This window comes from Aureococcus anophagefferens, assembly GCF_000186865.1.
Source record: "Aureococcus anophagefferens unplaced genomic scaffold AURANscaffold_25, whole genome shotgun sequence".
In the NCBI taxonomy this organism is placed as follows: domain Eukaryota; class Pelagophyceae; order Pelagomonadales; family Pelagomonadaceae; genus Aureococcus; species Aureococcus anophagefferens.
The window spans coordinates 76,897-91,244 of NW_008705585.1; the positions used below are offsets into that span (position 1 = coordinate 76,897).

The 14,348-nt window shown below is 70.2% G+C and overlaps 3 protein-coding genes across 3 annotated transcripts; 2 read left to right on the forward strand and 1 right to left on the reverse strand.

The window, feature by feature from the left end:
- Positions 1-1,305: 1,305 nt before the first annotated feature.
- Positions 1,306-2,376, forward strand: AURANDRAFT_31508 (hypothetical protein; the record flags this gene model as incomplete). The annotated part of the gene is made up of 1 exon (XM_009041918.1): positions 1,306-2,376. The coding sequence occupies one exon, from the start codon at positions 1,306-1,308 to the stop codon at positions 2,374-2,376; it is 1,071 nt and encodes a 356-aa protein (XP_009040166.1).
- Positions 2,377-7,822: 5,446 nt separating this feature from the next.
- Positions 7,823-8,173, reverse strand: AURANDRAFT_7855 (hypothetical protein; the record flags this gene model as incomplete). The annotated part of the gene is made up of 1 exon (XM_009042016.1): positions 7,823-8,173. A coding segment is annotated over one exon (351 nt), but the record flags the coding sequence as incomplete, so codon positions are not given.
- Positions 8,174-8,775: 602 nt separating this feature from the next.
- On the forward strand, positions 8,776-12,480 carry AURANDRAFT_66664 (hypothetical protein; the record flags this gene model as incomplete). The annotated part of the gene is made up of 5 exons (XM_009041919.1): positions 8,776-10,020; positions 10,697-10,803; positions 10,856-10,897; positions 11,024-11,491; positions 11,829-12,480. The coding sequence occupies 5 exons, from the start codon at positions 8,776-8,778 to the stop codon at positions 12,478-12,480; spliced, it is 2,514 nt and encodes an 837-aa protein (XP_009040167.1).
- Between the last annotated feature and the right edge of the window lie 1,868 nt (positions 12,481-14,348).

Here is a 14,348-nt window from a genome sequence, read left to right on the forward strand (position 1 = left end):
GACGCCCGTGTGCTTCGTCCGGTCCTTCTTCCAGGGCACCTCGAGGCCCTTCGTGCGCTCCGCCTCGAGGAAGTCGTCCTCCTCGCCAAAGTCGACGTCCGTGACCTTGGCGAAGTCGTCCTTCAACAGGCGCTTGAGCAGCGCCTTGAGCGTCTTCGTCGTCCACTGGCCCGTCAGCGGGCCCAGCCAGACGAGGCTCTCCTCCGCCATTTCGTCAAAAGTGGCCCGGAAAGACGGCTTAGGCCGAGTCAAAGTCCATGCTGTCGCCTAGTAGACTGCAATGCAACAGTCCTGCACCAACTTTCGATGCCGCACGGGTGCTGTTCTTCTTTTGGTTTCAGAGCGGTCGATAGGCTGCCCAGCCGGTGGTATTCCAGAGCCACACCATGGCGGAACCGCAGCCCGAGGCGCCGCCGTCGCCGCGGCCGAACATCAAGGGCGAGTACAAAACGCCCGCCGCGCCCAAGCCGGCGACCTGCGACCTCCACGACGTCGCCAAAGACGCCACCCCGCCGCCGCAGAAGAGCGCGCTCCTGCTCATGGTCGTCGTGCCCGCCGTCGTCGCCCTCTACGCCTGCCTCGTCGCCGCGGGCCGGGCGTCGACGGCCGTGCTCGCCGTGCCGGCCGCGCTGGCGCTCCGCGCGCTCGTCGACAAGCGCGATCGCGCGGCGTGGGACGACGCGGCCGTCGCGTTCTGGGCCGGCCGGGCGGCGGCGGCGTCCGGCGTGTCCATGGCCGGCGCCGGCGCCGCGCCCCTCGCCGTGTCCGTCGCCGCGGCGCCGCTCCTGGGCGCCGTCGCGGCGTTCCTCGCGCGGTCGGCCTTCGACCACGCGGCCGCGGCCGAGACGACGACGACCTACCGGTCGACGCGCGTGGACCGCGTCGCCCCGCGCGCGCTGGCGACCATGGCCGCGAAGCGCGAGCTGCTGGCGGCCCTGGCCTTCGGCGGCCTCTTCCGCGACGGCTTGTACGCCGCGGTCGCGATGGTCGCGCTGCCCGCGGCCGCGGAGGCCTTCGCGTGGCTCAGCCGCTTCGTCGCCGTGCGGCGCGCCGTCGCCGAGCAGCGGTGGGCCGCGGCGCACCACACGAAGAAGAGCGAGGCGCTGCGCCTGAAGACCTACCCGCCGGCCTACCCGAACGGCTGGGTCCCGCGTGGAAATCAACCGCCGGTTCGGGACGTCCCGACCAAACTTTGAAATTCTCCGGCTCGGCCACATCGAAGTCGATGCGGCTGATTTTTGGACGGATCGATCGCTCTCGTCGAGTCCTCGAAGCGACGCCGAAGCGTCTGGTCCAAACCGTTCGATGACGCGCACGTTGAAGTCGGGTGGAAGATTCGAGTTCCTCGCAGGCTGGTTCGTGCTGGCGTCGTCCGACGAGCTCGTCGCGGGCGCGCCGCCCGTCGCCGTCGAGGCTTTGGGGCGCGAGTACGTGCTCTGGCGCGGCGCGACGACGGGGCTCGTGGGCTGCCTCGACGCCTACTGCCCCCACATGGGCGCGCACCTCGGCGTCGGGGGGAAAGTCGTCGGCGACTGCGCGCAGTGCCCCATGCACCTCTGGACCTTCGCGGGCGACGGCACGTGCACGGACGTGCCCTACACGTCGAAGAAGATCCCCGCGGCGGCCCACGGCGCGCCCCACGCCGTCCACGAGTGGTACGGCAACGTCTTCGTCTGGTTCCACGCGGACGGCGCGCCGCCGAGCTACGAGCTCCCGAAGCTGCGCATGCTCAGCGCGGACGAGCGGCGGCCCGTGCGCTACTGCGGCTCCATGGCCGTCGACGTCGACATGCACATCGCCGAGTTCGCGGAGAATTCCGCGGACTTCGCGCACTTCCAGCCCCTCCACGGCGACATGGTCGTGCCGTGGTTCGGCGGCTCGATCCCGCTCGTGACGGTGAAGCACGTGCCCGGCTGGAGCTGCGGCAGCGGCGACGGCGACGACGATGGGAAGCAGTGCGCCTGGTTCCTGGACCACGCGTCGCTGAAGTTCAACGGCGCGGACGTCAAGGGGTCGGACGCGGACGCGACGATCACGTTCGTCGGGCCCGCGTCGGCGGTCTTCTTCACCTTCGAGACGCCCATCGGCGGCATCACGCTCTTCCACTGCCACACGCCCCTGAGCCCGCTCAAGCAGAAGATCCACTTCTCCTGGTACGCGGACCTGACGATGCCGTCGGCCTTGGTCTGGTACGTCGTCGGCAACTGGATCGCCCAGTGGCAGGCCGACGTCTTCGTCTGGTCCAACAAGCGCTTCCGCGACAAGGCCGTCCTCGTCCAGGGCGACGGGCCGCTGCCGAAGCTGCGCAAGTGGTTCCGCCAGTTCTACTCCGAGGGGTCCGAGGCCGCCGCGAACAAGGACAGCCTCGACTGGTAGGAAGCGAGCGCGCGAAGCACCCACGCGCCCGTCGCTTTGTAACCTCCACCCCGCAGCAAACTGGGCGCGCGGCTCGACGCTCGGCGCTCGCTGTTTTGAGTTCAACGACACGACGAGCACTGCACTTGACGAGATCTTGACGCGCGGCTCTGTCTCGAGGTGGGGCCACTGTGGGGCCTGGCCTTCGCGCGCGCGACCCCGCAGCGCGGCGCGCGCGGATCTTCGCGCGCTACACGCGTGTCTGAACGATGAATGAAATCCCGAGCGACTTCCGCAGTGTGGGCGAGCGCACGGTCTCTCGCTTGGAAGAACTAAATCGGCAAATCATCGATGCTTATGACGATCAGCTTACGCGCGGCTATTCCGGGCCCGCTAACGAGCTGCGATGCTTGTGGACTGGCGAGATTGAGACCGGCTTCGGCGAAGCGGAACCATTCGAAACGGAGTTCTGGGCGGCGCACGACCAGATGAACCGATCGTATCTAGACGACGACCTCGACGATGGCGCGCTGAAGGAAATGGCGGAGCGCCTCACGGAATTGATCGATGGCTATGTGAAAGCGCTCCGGCCGCGGGGTAGCCAAATCTACATGCTGTATTTGGGGACCGGCTTCTACCTGCTTGGGAAAATCCGCACGAATCTGCGGGAGTACGACGCCGTGATCGAAGACGCGACCGCATCGTACCTTCTGCTCAGTGGGCTTCTCGGAGGCGGCGTACCTTTGGATGCGATGCTGTTTCTCAAGGGCTTCGCCGAGTTCGCGCGGGGAAATCTGGAGGCTGCTAAAGAGGATCTCCGAGCGTGCTGCGCCCACAAGCGGGAGCGCGGCGTGGACCTCTTCGAATCGGACGCGGTGCGCTACCTCCTCGGCGTGATGGCGCGGCTCAAGGACGGGACGCCGCGGCCGCATTACACGGACCGCGAGATACACGAGACCTGCCGGGAGCTTCAATTGGAGCATTATTCGTCAAAGTCTATGGTCTGCCTCGTCTGCCAGAAGCCGCCGAGCGCTGATGTTCGTCTCCGTCTTTGCGCGGGCTGTCAATCGACGTGGTTCTGCGGACGAGAGTGCCAGAAAAAAGCGTGGAAGCGCCACAAGGCGAGTTGTACGCCGATTTTGCGCAAGACGAATGTCATCTGCGCGCATACTCTCGAGGCCAAATTTCGTGCAGTGATCGACGACGGAGGGTTTGCTTTGACTGAGCACAAGGCTTCTGGGACGCAGGCCCTCTGTATTGATCCGGAGACGGGCGGGACGTTCCAAAGCCTCAGTGACCAGGACATCACGTTCCTCGACCCAAACGACAAGGATTCTATCGCTCCGATGATGATTGGCATGTTGTTGGGCGGCAGCGCGCCGGGCGGCCCATTTGCGCGCCGCGACGGTGCGATGGGCCCGAGGGGCCCTGTTATGGGCACGCAGTATCCAGACCCGCACTTCATCTGCCATCCGCGAGACGCGGTCCGAGTCCGGCGCCGCTGACTAGACACATACCCCGCCACGCTAATAGTTCGCGGACGTCATCTTCGTCTGGATCTGGCGGTGGATGGAGCAGAGGAAGTCGACGTAGGACATGCCGTGGATGGTCTTGTCCTCGACGAGGAGGTTCGCGAACGCGGTCGCCGCGCGTCGATGCCGGTGCGCGGCGTCGCCCACGGCCGCCTGGCCGGCGAAGGCCGGCTCGTCGACGAGGCGCAGCGCCGGCGCGCGCAGGCCGTCGCGGTCGAGCGCGTCGGCCAGGGGCGCGAGCGCGTCCTCGAGCGGGGTCCCCCGCCCCCGGTCGTCGTCGCGCGCGCGCGGCCGCGGCCGCGCGGCGCCCAGCGCGCCGAGGAGCTGGTCCCGCGCGGCCGGCGCCAGGCGCTCCGGGAGCTTGACGTAAAACTGGTGGCCCGCGTCGAGGAGGAAGGCGCGGCCGTCGCCCGCGTCGACCTCGGCGTCGCCCGACGACGCGACGGCCTCCAAAACCGGCGCGTCGGCCCCCGGCGCGATCGCGTAGAGCCGCGGGTAGGCGACCTTGGCCAGCGCCGCCGTCGGCGCCACGAGCGCCGCCTCGAGCGTCGCCGCGCGGTCGCAGGCGTCGGGCCCCGCGCCCGACTCGTCCGCGCCGCCGCGGAGCAGCGGACCCTTCAAGGCGCCGACGGCCAGGAGCGGCAGCAGCTTGATGGACTCGGGCAGGATGAGCTGGCCCGCCGGCGACTTGGACGCGCAGGCGACGCGGTACTCGTAGAGCACGTCGACGCACGTCTTCACGAGCGCGTCGCGCGTCGCCGACAGCGCCGCGGCGGCCTGTGTGGAATTCAACCACTGGTTTGGGTGGTCCTGACCAAACTTCAGAATTCTCTAGCTCGATCAAATCGAAGTCGATTCGGCTGATTTTTGGACGAATCGATTGCTCTCGTCGAGTTCTCGAAGCACAACCGAAAACTTGCGTCGAAACTGTCGCATATGCGCACATTGAAGTCGGGTTGAAGATTTGAATTCCACACCCGCGGCGGCCTTCTTCCTAGCGTCGCGCGCCGCGGCCGCGTCGCGCGCGTCCGCGGCGTCGTCGTCGTCGTCGAAGGTCACGGCGCGCGCCCGCACGAGCGTCGACGCGGCCAGCGCGTCGCGCACGAGCGCGGCGAAGCACGTCTCCAGGTCCGCGTGGCGGTACAGATCCGACGCCTTCGTCGCGACTTTCAGCGCGACGTTGTGCACGCGGACGAGGCGCCGGCCCGTCGCCGGGCAGCTGTAGAGGAGCGCCGCCTGGAGGAAGGCGAAGTGGCCCTCTTTGACGTCGCCGTCGCGCCGCAGGCTCACCGTGAAGGACGTGCCGTCCTTGACGACGGCGCACTCGTGCTCGCCGACGGCGCGCACGACGCCGGGCCCGCCGTAGTCCGCGACCTTCAGCCCCGCGGAGCAGCGCACCTTGAGCACGGCCTCGTGGGCGTAGTGGCCGCCCTCGGCCTTCGGGGCCGGGGCGCCGCCGTAGTCCTCCGCCGGCAGGTAGCCGTCCGCGGCCTTGGCGACGTCGCGCTCGAGCGACGCGCCGTCGGAGCCGTCGTAGTAGTGGAGCAGGCCGCCCGTCGCGCGGCAGAGCCGCGCCAGGGCCCGCGCGTCGCGCGCGTCGGCGTTGGGCGCGTGGTCGGCCCAGAAGGCGTCGACGCCGACCTGGTTGCCCGCGCAGACGAGCGCCAGCTTCGACTTCGGCGGCAGCTCGACGGCGCGGCCCGCGAAGAGGAAGCAGCGGCCGCCGGCGGTGGCGAGGCCGTCGGCGACGGCGGCGAGCGCCGCGGCGCCGGCCCGGGGCGCCGGCGCGGCGCCGCCCGCGGCCGCGAGGAGCGCGGGCAATTCGTCGAGGAGCGCCGCCGCGCGCTCGGCGTCGAGCAGCCACTCCTCGGGCGCGAGCGGGCAGAAGGGCTCGTCGAGGTCCGGCACGGTCACGAGGCTCACGGCGCCCGTCTCCTTGGCGACGCGCCAGAACGCGCAGCCGCCCGCGCCGCCGTAGGAGACGACGCCGAGCACCGCGGGCGCCGGCCCGAGGAGCGCGGCGCGCGCCGCGGCGAGGACGCCCTCGACGGCGCCGGGCACGTGCAGCAGCGCCGCGTCGATCAGCGCGACAGCGACGGGCCGCTGGACGTCGCGCACGCAGTAGTCCTTCTTCACGACAAAGTCGACGGACGCGGCGTCGAGCTCCGGCCGCTGCGCGCGGTCGCGCGGAGGCCGTAGCCGTCGACGCCGCACTGGTACCACTGGGGCGCGTCGGTCCCGTGGCCGCAGAGGTTGCAGGTCCACGCGTCGCCCGCGTCGGTCCACCGCGAGAAGCAGTTCACGTAGGCCTTGCAGCCGCCGCACCGCGGCGGCCCCGCGGCGCCGAAGTCGACGAGGTCGACGGCCCGCTCGCCGAGCGCGCGCTTCGCCATGGGCCGCACGATCGCCGCCAGGGGCAGCTTCGCGCGCGCCTGCGCGTCCGCGGCGGCCAGGAGGCACGCCGTCGTGCACCGCGCGTAGCGCGGCGAGCAGTTGGCGACGGCGTCGCCGGGCTCCGGCGCGGCGACGACGTAGCGGCACGTCGGCGGCGGCGCGGCCGACGGGTCCTCGAGGCGCGCCGCGTGGTCCCGCGGCGGCTCGCGGAGCGGCGACATCTCCGCCGTCGGCCGCGGCATCTGCGCCGGGTTGATGCGCGACGACTTCTTCCCCGGCGACGCGGGCACCGCGGGCGGCCGGTGGCCGTTGGGCGCCGCCGCCGCCGGCGGCGCGTAGGCGCCGGGCGGCGGCGCGTACATGGCCGGCGCGACCGGCGCGGCGCCGGGGGCCGGCGGCGGCGCGTAGGCGCCCGGGGCCGGCGGCGGCGCGTAGGCGCCGGGCGCGGGCGGCGGCGCGTAGGCGCCCGGGGCCGGCGGCGGCGCGTAGGCGCCGGGCGCGGGCGGCGGCGCGTAGGCGCCGGGCGCCGATAGGGGCGCGCCGGGCCGCGAGAAGGCGGGCGGAGGCGCCGCGGCCGCCGCCGGTCGCGCGGGAGCCGCCGGTGCGGGTCGCGGCTGCATAGGAGCCATGGCCGGTCGCGGTTGCATAGGAGCCATGGCCGGTCGTGTTGCGCCGCCATCGCCGGTCGCGGTTGCATAGGAGCCGCCATCGCGGGTCGTGGTTGCGAAGCCATCGCCGGGCGGGGCGCCGTGGCCGTCGCGGGTCGCGGTTGCATCGGCGCCATCGCAGGTCGCGGTTGCGCGGCCAGTCGCGATTGCATCGGAGCCGCCGCAGCCATCGCGGGTCGCGGGTGCGCGGCCATAGGAGACGACATGGCGGGTCGCGACTGCGCGGCCGTCGCCGGCCGCGGCGCCGCGGCCGCCGCCGGCCGCGGCTGCGCGGCCATCGCCGGTCGCGGCTGCGCGGCCATCGCTGGGCGCGGTGCCGCGGCCATGGCGGGTCGAGGCTGCGCCGCCATCGCTGGGCGAGGCTGCGCGGCCATCGCCGGCCGCGGCGCCGCGGCCGTCCCCGGGCCGCGCGGCGCCGAGAAGCCGCGCGGCGCGAGACCGCGCGGCGCCGCGACGGGTCCGCGGGCCATGGACGTCGGCGCCCGCGGCGCGACCGGTGCGGCGCCGTTGGGCGCGTAGGCCGGCCGCGGCGCCGGCGGCCGCAGAGCGCTCGGCGGCTGCTGCGCGGGCGCGCCCTGGGCGGTCACGGGTCGCGGCGCGGCCATCGCTCGAGGCGGCTGAGGCGCGTAGCCGCCGCGCGGCGGTCCGTAGCCGCCGGGCTGCATGCCGCGAGGCGCCACTGCCAAGTGTGGTCGTGGCGAGAGGCGATTTTTTTGCCGAGGACTGGAGGGCAACAAGTGAAGGCCTAACTAAGTGAGGCAACATCGGTAGCCTATCGGTTCAAGCAGCGCCCCTCTGCGCCGCGATCCAGTCTAGGCGCGCTTAGGGACCCCCCAATCCACCCTAGGAGGAGATGCCCCAGGACTGCTGGGCCTTGCGCTTCTTCTTGTCGCGCTTGCGGACCTCGGAGAGCGTGCGCTCGTTCCACGTGGACTTCATGAGCTTGCAGGGCCGGTTGCCGATGTACTTGCCCGTCATCTCGCGGAGCGCCTTGGCGCAGTCGAAGGGGTCCATGAAGGAGATGAAGGCGAAGCCCTTGGACTTGTTCGTGTGCTTGTTGCGGATGACCTTGGCCCGCGACAGCGACGGGTAGCGGCCGAACGAGTGGCTCAGGAGCTCGTCCGTGACCTCGTTGCCGATGTTGCCCACGAACAGCCGGAAGTCGCCCTCGGGCCACTGCTCGAGCGTGTCGTCGCGCCACGTCTTGCCCGCCGCGTGGCGGATCGCGATCTTCGACGCCGGCGCGCGCGCGCGGCCCGACGACTGCGCGACGGCCGTGTTCATCTTGTGCTGGCTGAACTCGTAGGCGCTCGCCTGCTTCTGGTGCGCCTTGTCCGCGCCGTACTGGGCCTGGGCGGCGTAGCCCGCGTACTCGTCGACCTTCTGCCGCTTCGCCCCGGAGGTCATGTACTGGTGCGAGTCCGCCATCGTTTTTTGTTTCGTCCGCGCGCGGTCCGACACTTCGCGCGGTGCGGCGGCGGGGCGGGCGAGCGTCCCCGGGCCCCGGGGCTTGAGGGCGCGTCGCGGCGGCGAACGCTGCGTCCACCTCGCGAAGCCGATCGAGTTGCTGGCCGACGTTAAACGATGCACCTGGAATTTCGGAGTTGGGCAGCATGGGCTACGATTTCAAGGTGACCGTCGTCGAGGCGACGGGCTTGCCCAACAAGGACGGCCTCTTCAACAAGAGCGACCCCTACGTCGAGCTCTACGGCTGCGCGCGGGCCTCTGCCGTCGACGGCGGCGAGCCCGACTGGAGCGCCAAGGAGCGCGTCGTCACGAAGACCGTGTCCGGCACGCTGGATCCCAAGTTCGACGAGGACTTCCAAATGGCCGTGAAAGACCCGGAGGACGTCGTCTACTTCCGCGTCTTCGACTGCAACATGATGAAGGACAAGCTCATGGGCACCGCGTGCCTGAGCGCGGCCGAGTTCGTGTCGGGCACAGAGACGGAGCGGAAGCTGCGGATCGTCGGCACGAACTACAAGAAGCCCGACGCGGGCTGCCTGCGCGTCCGGATCACGGCCGCGTTCAACGGCGCGCTCGCGAACCTCACGCACGAGGTCGACCGCATGTCGCGGGAGAACGACAAGTTCGCCGAGAACAACAAGCGGCTCGAGGGCGCGATCAACGAGCTCGAGGGCGAGGTCGACCGCATGGCCGGCGAGAACGCGCGCTTCGAGGCGTCGAACGTGAAGCTCGAGGAGAACGTAAACCGCATGGAGGCGGAGAACGACCGCTTCGCGAAGAACAACGAGGCCCTCGAGGCGCAGGTGTCGCAGCTCGGCGAGGAGAACGAACAGTTCGCGGAGAACAACGAGAAGCTCGAGGCGCAGGTGACGGCCATGACCGTCGAGAACGAGAAGTTCTCCGAGAACAACGCGAAGCTCGCGGGCCAGGTCGCGGCCATGGCCGCGGAGAACGAGACCTTCGCGAGGAACAACGAGACCATGGCCCGGGAGAACGAGAAGCTGGCGGCGAGCACCGCCGAGCTGCAGGCGCAGGTCGGCGCGCTGTCGGGCGAGAACGCCAAGTTCCAGGAGACGAACAGCGCCTTCGCGGCGAACACGGAGGCCATGGCCGCCGAGAACGCGCGGCTCGCGGAGTCCAACGCCGCGCTCGAGTCCAAGCTGTCGAAGCTCGCCGAGGAGACGGAGAAGCTCGCGGCGACGAACGACGCGCTGGAGGCGTCCGTCGAGCGGCAGGCCGCCGAGGTCGCGAGCATGGCCGAGGAGAACGACAAGCACAGGGCGCTCAACGCGAAGATGGCCGAGGAGAACCGGAAGCTGGCCGGCGTGCGCAACTCGCTCGAGGGGATCCAGAAGCTCTTCGAGAAGAGCATGAAGGACAACATGCGCGCCATGGACCGGAGCCTGCTGGACAAGGTCGCGGCGGACTGCGAGTTCATGGACCAGGGCGCGGGCCTGACCGAGGCCGAGTTCGCCGGCTTCCTGGATCGCGTGCCCCAGCACCTCCACGCCAAGTTCGAGAAGGAGCGGTCGAGGTTCAAGCAGCTCGACAAGAACCACGACGGCGTCCTCTCCGCGGGCGAGATGCGCGACCTCCTCAACAGGGTCATGGCCGAGCCCGACCCGGCGGAGCCTTAGGTCGCTCCTAAGGTGATTCGGTCGCGTAGGTGGGTCGGGGCGCCCAGGCGCATCGCCGCTCCCTCCGAGGCGCCTGGGAGGGATGGAGAGGATCGCTGTGGCGATGTCTATTCTCAGCGACGCCTCGCTTGAGCGTCGTGGGCTGGTTTCGATCGGCTGCGAAGCCGGAGCCGCCCGCCGCTGCCGCTGCCGGAGCCGGAGGCCTAAAAACCGCAAGGTGGGCGATCTTTTTGGTCGAATTTCATCGTGCACCTTGAGTTCGAGTTGTATAGGGCAGCCTTCTTATGGCGCCCGAGCCGGCCGCTGCCCCAGCATCGGAGGCCGCCGGAGCCGCCCATCGCCAGCGCTGAAGCGTCGGTGATGTGGCGCCTCCTCCTGATCACCAAAGCGCTCGCCTACACCGCCTGCCGGAGGTATGTTTTGCTCTCGGAGCAGCGAAGCGGTACGGGATTTTTCCTAGAGAAGATCAACGCGCACCCCGAGGTCAGCTTCGCTCGCGCCGTCGAGCCGCTTGTTGTTCTCGGCGAACGTGTCGTTCTCCCGAAAAGCGCGCTCTTCGTCGGCTATCAAAAATTGGACGTCGGCGGCGGCGTCCGCTCGTCCGCTCGTCTCGTCCCGACCCGCGACCGTCGCGCGATCGCAGGTCGGCGACGTCCGGGCCAGCTGGGAGCACATGGAGGCGGTGATCGAGGCCGACTATCGCAGCCTCTGCGAGGGGCGGCAGGCCGCCGCCGTGGGCTTCAAGTGGATGTCCGGCGACCAGCGTCCGCGTCTCGTCGACTCCCGACGTGTCCTTGCGTAGGACGAACCAGGGCCACAGCATCCACCACGCGCGCATCGTCGAGTACCTGTCGCCGCCCCGGCGTCCGCGTTCCCGATCGTGCGCACGGCGGACCCCGTCCCCCGGCTGTCCGCGCGCCCCCCAGCCCTCCGCGCGCTCGCCGACCGTCCGCGCACCCCCCTCGTCCAGGCGCCGCACGGGCACCAGCATTATCTACCTCTTCCGCCGGAACCTCCTTCGCCGCGAGATCAGCAACGCCGCCAACAACCAGCTCGGGGACGCCCAAGCGCATCCGAAGACGGAGGCCGAGCTCGCCTCCGCGCGCGGCAACGTGACTCTCTTCGAGGGCGTGAAGCTCGTCTCGGTTATAGTCAAGAGGCTCGAGGCGCGCGCGACAGTCGTCGGCTACTACGCGGACATCCCGTCGCTGTTCCTCGCGTACGAGGACCTCGTCGCCGGCTCGAGCGACGCGGAGGCGCGGTGGGCCGAGGTCTTCGAGTTTCTGCACGCGAGCGCGAACGCGACGATGAAGACGACGAAGAAGCCGCTCCTCGCCATTCACCAGACGCGCCCGATCCTCAGCGAGGTCGACAACGCCGCGGCGGTCCGAGACACCATGCGCTCCGTCTGCTCGCCGGAGGTCAGCTTCGGAGGCGGGTGCGAGGAGGTCCTCGCGGGAGCCGTCGCCGCTCGCGACAACGCCACTCCTGACAAAATGCGGCCCCTCCTGAAGCGCTACGCGGCAGCGAACGCGGCGCTCGCGGCCGCGGCAGCGAACGCGACCTCCTCGACAGGGTCGTGGCCGAGCCCGACCAGGCGGAGCCGGAGGTCGATCGTAAGGTGATTCGGTCGCGCAGGTTGGTCGGGGCGCCCAGACGCATCGTCGCGAGCTCCTAGGCGTCTCGGAGGGATCAGTGCCCAGCCAAGAGATACTAGTAGCCAAGTCCTCGAAGCAGTGGCAAAATCAAAATTTTGCGACGACTCGACGATTCAGGCGTGGTTCGTCGCTCTGCTGCAAACCGGAGCCGCCGCCGGAGCCGCCCGCCGCCGCGCTGAAGCGTCGGTGGCCGCCGGAGCCGCCCGCCGCCGCCGCTGAAGCGTCGGTGATGTGGCGCCTCTTCCTCACAATCGCGGTCTCCGAGGGAACGTCCGCTCGCGCGCGCGAGGCGTACGACTTCCCGGTGAAGCCCCTCTTCGACGACGAGCCCTGCCCGTCCGTCTACATCTACGACCACGCGGCCTTCTGGCCCGTGAACGCGTCGCTCGACGCCGTCGCGGCCCTGTCGGCGGACGACGTCTTCGGGCCGCGCTGCTCCGAGGCCATCCCCGAGGAGCGGCCGACGGGCCAGTACGAGATGGCGCACATCGTCGTCTGGCGCCTCACGCGGCCGCCGCGGCCCTCGCTCCACGCGTGCCGGCGGACGACGGATCCGGCGCTCGCGGACCTCTTCCTCGTGCCGACGTTCCCGGGCGGCGAAGGCAAGACCCGCGACTGGGCGCGCGCCTGCGCGGGCGAGACGGACGGGCTGGCGTCGTCGCTCAAATACCTCGACGCGCGGACGGCGCACCGCCACGTCTTCCTCGTGTCCAAGGGCGCGCCCCAGCGTCGAGCGACAGGAGTGTTTTTTCGCGTGAATTTCGCCTGAAGATGTGAAGAAATCCGACCCCGTCGCACTTGGTAGGCGCGCCCAAGGCCGCGGAGGACGGCTGCGACCCCTGGTGGCGGAGGCCCGAGGGGCTCCTGCGGCGCGCGCTCCGCTTCGCCTACTCGGACGCCTACGACGCCGGCGGCCGCCCGGGCCTGCCGTTCTACGGGCCCTTCAGGCTCGACGACGACGAGGTCGCCGCGCGGCTCGCGGAGGACCCGCTCGACGACACCGCGGCGATCCCGCACCTGCACTCCGTGCCCTACCCGTCGTCGATCCACGCGTCGCGGTCCACGCGGACGCCGCCCTGGGCCGTCGGCGCGGGCTCCCACGGCGCGTCGCTCGCGTCCTTCGTCGGCGAGCCGCGAGCCGTCGAGGGAGACAACTACGCGCGGGCCCGGCCGAAGCTCATCGCGGACTGCAAGGCCGCGCCGAACGCCGCGTGTCGCGTCTACCACCCGCACGCGGCGAACCGCCTCGGCGAGAGGGGCCCCTACGCGAAGGCGCGCGGCCGCCACTTCTGCGGCCTCGAGGAGACGTACGCGCGCGCGACGTTCTGCCTCGAGCCCGGCGGCGACTCGCCCTACCGCAAGGGCTTCTACGACGCGCTCGCGACGGGCTGCATCCCCGTCGTCTTCGGCGCCTTCAACGCGCGCGTCGCGCCCTGGTTCGTGCCGCGCGGCGTCGTCGTCGAGCTCAACGAGACGGCCTACCTCGCGGGCGACCTCGACGTCCTCGCCTTCCTCGCGGCCATGCCCGCGGACGAGGTCTCGCGGCGGCAAGAGTTGCTCGCGGCGGGCGCGGTGAAAGTGCAGTACGCGCTCGACGACGTCCCCGGCGACGCCGTCGAGACGCTCCTCCGCGGCGCGCGGCGCGCGGCGCTCGACCTCGAGCGGGCGCGCCCCACGCTCAAGACGTGGAACGGTTCGATTGCGCAGGCGCGCCCCGCCTCCTAATACTATCGGACGAGCCTGCAGCGCTCGATGTGGCTCATCCGCGGGACTCGCGCATGGCGGAGGCGAGGGCGAGGGCGCGGGCGACGGCGAGACTGGAGGCGAGACCGGAGGCGAGGGCGAGGGCGAGGGCGGGAGCGAGGGCCTAGTTCGACGTCGAACAGGTCGAGCTCGCGGCCTCGCGGCCGCGCGCGCGCGTCGCTTGCGCCGTACTCGCGCGAGCGTCGCTTCCGCTCCGAGCGAGTCCGTCTCGGCACGGACTCGTTCGGTCCGGACTCGCGCTGTAAATCACATGTTTGTTGTTACTTACTCTCAGCTCGCCACGGCACCATGTTGTGCTTTGCAAGCCTTTTGCAACATCCATCGAGATGTCGACGGCCTCGGCGCGGACTTCGGCGAATGCGAGTGGAAGAGTAGGTCAATATTTCGGCGGCTTTGTTTGAGCACCATCCGGTGGGGGCAGTCCGAGTCCTTTGGAGTGCCCACTCGTAAGGGAAGCGCTGGTGGTGCGCGATGAGCGTGCGGGAATGGATCCGCGCGGCGGCTTTGAGCGATATCGATGCGCCGTCGCGTCTGGCGTGCGTTGCACGGGTGGGGCGAGACGAGGTGGTGTGCATGAAGCGATGCATGTTGTGTCTGAGTCAGGTTGCATTTTTGAAGAATTTGGACTGATTGCCGCCAAAACAACAGAGCGTGCAGCAGACTGCTCGCCGCCGCCCGCTTCGTCGCGGAAGATCGCAATCACTGTCTGACATCGTGATATCAAAAGGTGCGCGCCACGACCCCCTACTTCCGCCCAGGGGGGCCCGCTGACACTCCTCCCGGCCGCCGCGGCGCCCGCGCCCCCCCCCCCGAAGACTTTGGACCGAAAATATCCAAAGCGACCGCGCGCCTTCCACCCCCCCCCCGACCCCC